The sequence below is a fragment of the Accipiter gentilis genome, chromosome 31 (assembly GCF_929443795.1).
Source record: "Accipiter gentilis chromosome 31, bAccGen1.1, whole genome shotgun sequence".
Taxonomy (NCBI): Eukaryota; Metazoa; Chordata; class Aves; order Accipitriformes; family Accipitridae; genus Astur; species Astur gentilis.
In genome coordinates, this window is record NC_064910.1 from 3,857,832 (window position 1) to 3,863,831 (window position 6,000).

General features: G+C 52.0%; 1 protein-coding gene across 1 annotated transcript in view; it reads right to left on the reverse strand.

Moving 5' to 3' along the window:
- Positions 1-5,559, reverse strand: part of SH3RF3 (SH3 domain containing ring finger 3) — a 245,111-nt gene extending 239,552 nt beyond the window's left edge. The window contains exon 1 of the mRNA XM_049834469.1: positions 5,083-5,559. Within this exon, the coding sequence (XP_049690426.1) occupies positions 5,083-5,493 (411 nt within the window). The 5' untranslated portion in view covers positions 5,494-5,559. The remainder of the gene's footprint in view (positions 1-5,082) is intronic.
- Between the last annotated feature and the right edge of the window lie 441 nt (positions 5,560-6,000).

Genomic DNA, 6,000 nt, shown 5'->3' on the forward strand with positions numbered 1-6,000 from the left:
CTTCTAGGTGTTTCTGAGCCACTGCTGGCCATCCCAATCCAGAAGGAAAAGTCCCCTGTCAACACTGGCACCCTTGGGTCACACCAGGCCCACCGTGCATTTCTCTAGCTCGCAAGTAAAACTTAACAGCATCATCCAAAGATGGGTAGAAATACTCCGTTTCTGGAAAACATAATGGACATGAAGATGACACCTGCAAATGGAGGGGTTTCTGAAAAGCTTAAGAGCTCAGCGAATGATGAATTTTTCTGACTCAGCCCCTCAGCAATCCCCTCTCCTATGCTCGCTCACTTCTGTGAGGACAGCTTTAATTGCTGGGATTTTAAATACTCCTGGCTATATTTTTTGCAATACCCTTTGGTAGGATTGTTAATCTCCTGCCCTGAGACACGATTTTTAGCCATCTGCCAGACAAAAGAAAAAATCCTCGAGATCAGAGACTTTGACATGTGGAATATCAGTCCTATTTGGATGGCTTTACGACAAAGTTCAGGCACTGGCCAGCCAAACTACAGTATCAGAAGCAAATAAATCAGAGAGAAAGAACAAAAGTAAGGTAAGTCCATGGGCCTGTGCACACTGTGCGCTGCTGACAAGAGCAGCACTCCTATCTGTGCAAATCTGATCATTAAAAAGCCAAGCTGAAGCGTCTCCTCTGCCCAAGATGAAGTGTGTCCCCTACAAAGCCCGCTGCTGCTTGTAGCGGATATAAATGCATATAAACACGAGACTCTATCCACTTCCTCTTGCGTAGCCCAGGGTGGGAACTTCACCTGATAGAAAATGTATACAAGAAGGAAATGTGGCAGTGGAAAATTACTGCAAGGTCTACTCCACGTTCAGTCCACTGTAAGCAGTGTAGGACGAGGCAGGACTGTCATAAAAAATAATGAGTCAATGTCTGTTTTGGAAAATTTCTCCAAACAGAGCAACTGAAAAGCCTAGAGAGCAAATTAGCGCTGCTCCCTCTGCTTGCAAAACTCGGGTGAAGCCAAGAGTAGTAACCTTTCCCCTGGGCTAGCAAAAGGCAGCCTTCCACCTGAAACGGTGAAAATAGCTCTGCAAAGCTGATACATGGGAGAAGCATCCAGTGCAACACATGGGAGCGCAGCCCATCCGTCACTTCACTCAAGCACGCTGACACATCATTTTCCTTACGCGCACATCTTACTCTCCGCCGTTCCCTATACGCCCTCTGGTAACACGCCACACGCCGATCCGTCACTTCGGCCACCTTCTCTCTTCTGGGAAAAACGAGACATGTTTTGTTTTTCTAGGTTGTTTCTTTTTCATGCAAATGTTGTTCTCGGTTTGTATTGCAAGCAAGCAAGCAATGAGCCCCGCACCTGGAGTGGGAGACGCCTGCCTGGTTTGGGAGGAAATTACTGAAGACTTGCATGCATTCAGCTGGCTGTTAGATCTTGAGAACTCCTGAAAAAATTCTAAGTGATACACTGCAATAATTGTTAAAAAAAAACCCAAACCCCACGCTCAGTAAAGAAGGCAGATTTACCATAATGCCTCAACACTCTAAGAGAGCCATTTCCTTTGACAGAACCTGAATTCCCCGAGCAGTTTGACAGTGGTAATGGAAACAGAGGAGCCAATAAATTATAACCTTGTGTGTAATGTGCCTACCATTATAAACCACTCTTTGCCTCCCGCTTTATCCCCCGGGGGGGCTGCTCTAACAGATGCTGGATTTCCTTACCCTCATTCTTCCAGTGTGCTCTTTCAGCAGTTGGACCCTTTTATAAAGTCTAATACCACTCTCTGCACTTCCATAGCATCTTTCATGTGAACACCCCAAAATACGCTTTACCATTTAGAAACAGACAATTGTTTTTTTTACAGGCTGAAACAGAGGCATTGGGAGACTAACTGCCTTAGCAAAGGTCACATACCGCTCTGTATCGATAGAATCCCAAATATTTTTCAAGCATGTATTAGTAGGTAAACACCACTTTCCGATCTCTCATACTCAAGTTGTATACCATGTATCTTAAGACACCTACGGTACTTCGGAAGCGTTTCTGAAAAATGGTCTTGGACACTTTTTGGAGCAGCCCCAATGCCAGTTCATCCCCAGCCCAGCCCCTCTCGCACTGGGTTTCAGCACTCTGGATAGATAGACCAAATCTGCAATAAACTATGGGAAAAGAAGGACCAGATAAAGAAATACAAAACCCCCGGAGTTTTGCCAAAGTGATAAACAACATTAGTTGATTTTAGAAAACACCATCTACGCAGAAAAGACTTCCCCAAAGTCTAAGGTGTAGAAGCAAAACACAGGCGTAATAGCAACACGGAAGCTGGCCCTGCTCTGTCTTCTAAGGTTAATTAAAACTCTCAGAGAAACAGATCCCTGGTGTGGTTCAAACATATCAGTCCGAGGACCTGGGCAAGTCTGAAGTCTGATAGAAGTGACCTTGGCTCTCTGCCATTACATTTCACAATTAGCATTTTCCTTCCTAACCCAAAAAGCCCATAATGGCATGTCCCATTTTATATACCACATTACCTAAAATGAAAGGTAGTGATTAGTAAAACAGTGTAATTTGCATTTAAGCCCCAGGCAGCAAATCTACACCAATTTCTGAAATTAAAAAAAAAAAAAGTACCTATAAGGAATCACTTCAGCTCTCTTCAAGGGGGCTAAGCTGTCGAAGACCAACGTAAGACCAAAAGGGAGGCAATACTGCTCTTCGGTATCAGCCTCAAAAAGCCTAATTCTAGGCAGGTTTGTACCATCTATTGTTTAGTACAGAGAGAGGTGCTATACTCTTGTCTCCAGGATAGCTCAGCAATCAGCTGTATCAGCAGCTCCAAGGAGGATTATTCTCCCCTGCTGCTTTTTTTAAAAGCAGATTAGTTCAGACTTTCTTTCACTGTAATGAACCTTGTAAGGATCAAGCACATTGCATTGATTTTCCGGATAAAATTGTGCGGTCAGTCAAAAGGCCAAGCAAACAGCTTCACAGACCCACTCTGCCCCAGCAGACCCACTGCCCGAGAATCACCCATTAGCCCCAGCAAGGGGAAAAAAATTGCAGGTGTTAACCATAAAAGCCAAAAGGTGATTCTCAGGTCATGTGTAACTTTCCTTTCAATCAAATTCAAGTGGGTAACAACCCACGCAGAAACAGACAACAGAACTGAAGGTGCTCACCGAAATCCTATTCAATCAAAGTCGGGAAATGATAGAACGCGATGTGTTTTCATTTACTATACGATACCTGCAATAATGGCTCAGGAAGTAACTCCTTAAAAATCTGCCAATTTATGGTAAAATAATGAAAATTCAACTTCTCTAAAAATTTGCATTAAGGTTTAAAATTACTCCTAAGTAACTTTCCCCATCAAGCATTTCCTTACACGCATGCCCCCCCTGTAACATCCTAGCTTGACTAGGATTTAAAGATAAGAAAACCAGAGATTGTCTTCTTGCTGGCTGGTCACAAAAGCTTGGCCAGGGTGCGAGAGCCTGCCTCCGCAACACGAACCCTGCAGGTGCAACAAGCCTTCCATGCAGACCCTACCTCCTGTAAGAGACTCCTCTCTGAACATCACGCCCGACCGGGAGGATACTGTGTTTTAAACTACCTACCGAATGCAAACTCCCCATTTTGTAATGCTGAAACCCAAGCTGACAGGAGCTGTCTGCTGTGGCAAAGCCGCAACCCTAAGTTTAGCTGAAAAAAACAAACAAGCAAAAAAAAGCAGAGGGCAGAATCCCACTGCCTTTTTTTCTTCTTTAAATTTGACAAACCATTATCAAATACCTGAAGATCACTGCGGTCTACAGCCCAGCAATAAAGGACCTACCCTTCCAGAAATACTGCCAAGGCTATTTCACTTCAGACTCCAAAACTGAATTTTATGGAACAATGTATGGCATTCGCCATCATTTCCTGTAGGCAAAACTTCAAAATGCCGCTACAGGTCTATTCATTTTTCTCAGAAAAAAAATAGGAAATGAATTAATTGAAACATTTACTATAGCAATACAACTTCACAAGGAATCTCTGCATTGACCTTTCCAAATCAAAAGCCTGTACACCAAACTACAGCTCAAGCAGATTTCAGGAAAGATCAAAGACAGTTAAATACATCCGCTATCTATATGACATTAGAAATAAGATGAAGTTCACAGTCTTCAGAGTGTCTCCGTTCCAAAGTCTCCTAAAGAGGTCCTATAGTAAATTTTATCCTATCGAATTAACAGTAAGACAGAACACCGGGAGGAACTGATCTTGCCCCCTCCGAGCCAACGAAACCCTCGCCGTGGATTTTAAAAGGGAACAAGATCGGGCAGGCGCTCGAGCGCGGCTTTAAAATAAACAAACGCCGACGTCGCGGTACTCTCCTTCAATAAATCACGCACCTTGTACAGAAAAAATGAAACTCCCTTCCCTCGGGAGGGGGGAAAAAAACTTCAGCTTCCAACCCCACTCAACTCCGGCTGTCGGGAGGACTCTGGGTGCCGGTAACCGGAGGGGAACCCTCGGGGCTGAGGTGAAGGTACCGGGGTCCGGACCTCCCCCCGCCCCCCCCGGGGAGACTCGTCCCCACGGGGAACACGAACACGGGAGCCAGCTCCCGCCTTGCACCTGACAGACACCTTGGCCCGAGGCCGCCGGCTTTGAATAAAAACGCTTTCGAGGCAACTTCGCGGTTTTAAACTCCGGCGACCACCTCCAGCCCCGCCACAGAGCGGGGCCCGTCGGTGCCGGCAGCCGGTACGAGCCCCCCCCCCCCCCCCGCACCCCCTCAAAACCGGGGTGTCCCGGTCCCTCCCGCCACCCGTGGACCGCCTCCCCCCCCCCCCCCGAAGCGTTTTGAGGACACCTCAGGCCGAGCCCCCCCCATCTTTACATCGAGGTCTACGTGTGTGTGAGGGGGACACACACCACAACCGCCGGCCTCAAGCGCGGGGAGAGGCCCAACACCGCGCTCTCCCCTCACGGGGAAACGGCCCTCGACGTCCCGCCGGCAAACCCGGACCCACCCGGGCCCCCCGTGGGGACCATCCACACACGACCACCACCACCACCACCACCCCCCCCGGGGCCCGGCACCCACCTTTCCCAGCAGGGCGCTGCGGCTGGCGGCCGCCAGTTCCCTCAGGCTGGCGGCGGCTGAGGCGGCGGCGGCGGCGACGGCGCTTGAGGGGGATGAAGCGGCGGCGGCAGCGGGTTGGGGGTATGAGGAGACACCGGAGCCGGGGCTGCCGCTGGCGCCCCCGGCGGTTCGGGGCCGTTGTCGGATACCGTCCAGGAGGCGAACGAGGAGGATGTTGGCGGGCAGCTCGTCCACGCCGCAACCCACCAAGATGCGGCACTCGGGGCAGCGCAGTTCGTGGCGGGAGCTGACGATGCTCTCCAGGCAGCGGCGGCAGAAGGTGTGCTGGCACGGCAGCACCTTAGCCGTGGTGTCCAACCGCTCCAGGCACACGGAGCACTCCAGCAGGTCCAGCAGCGACGACTCGTCCATCGCCACCGCCGCCGGCTCCCGCTCCCGCCGCCGTTCCGCCGCCGCTCCGCCGCCCCCTCGCCTCCGCCTCCGCCCCCGCCCCGCCGCCGCCGCCTCCTCCGCCTCCCCTCCGCGGGGCAGCGCAGGGCCCCGACGCCCCTAGGGCCGCCGCGGCCGGCGGCGGCGGCGGCGGCGGGCCGGCGGCGGGGCGGCCATCGGGGGTGCGCGGTGAGGAGGTGGAGGAGGAGGAGGAGGAGGAGGAGGTGGCGGGGCTGCCCCCGGCGGCGGGCCGCGGCGACCTCGGGGGTTGCCTGGGCGGCGCTGCCCACCGCCGTGCGGCGAAGCGGCGATGCCAGCGGCGCGGAACGGAACGGAACGGTACGGTACAACGGGAGGAGGGCAGCTGCCTGTCTGCCTGCGCCTCCGCCGCCCGGCCCGACCCGGCCCGGCGAGCCGCCCGCCGCGCCTCCGCGCGGGGCGGGGAGCGACGGGGAGCCCCGGGGGGGGCGCCAGCGGCACGGCGGCCGC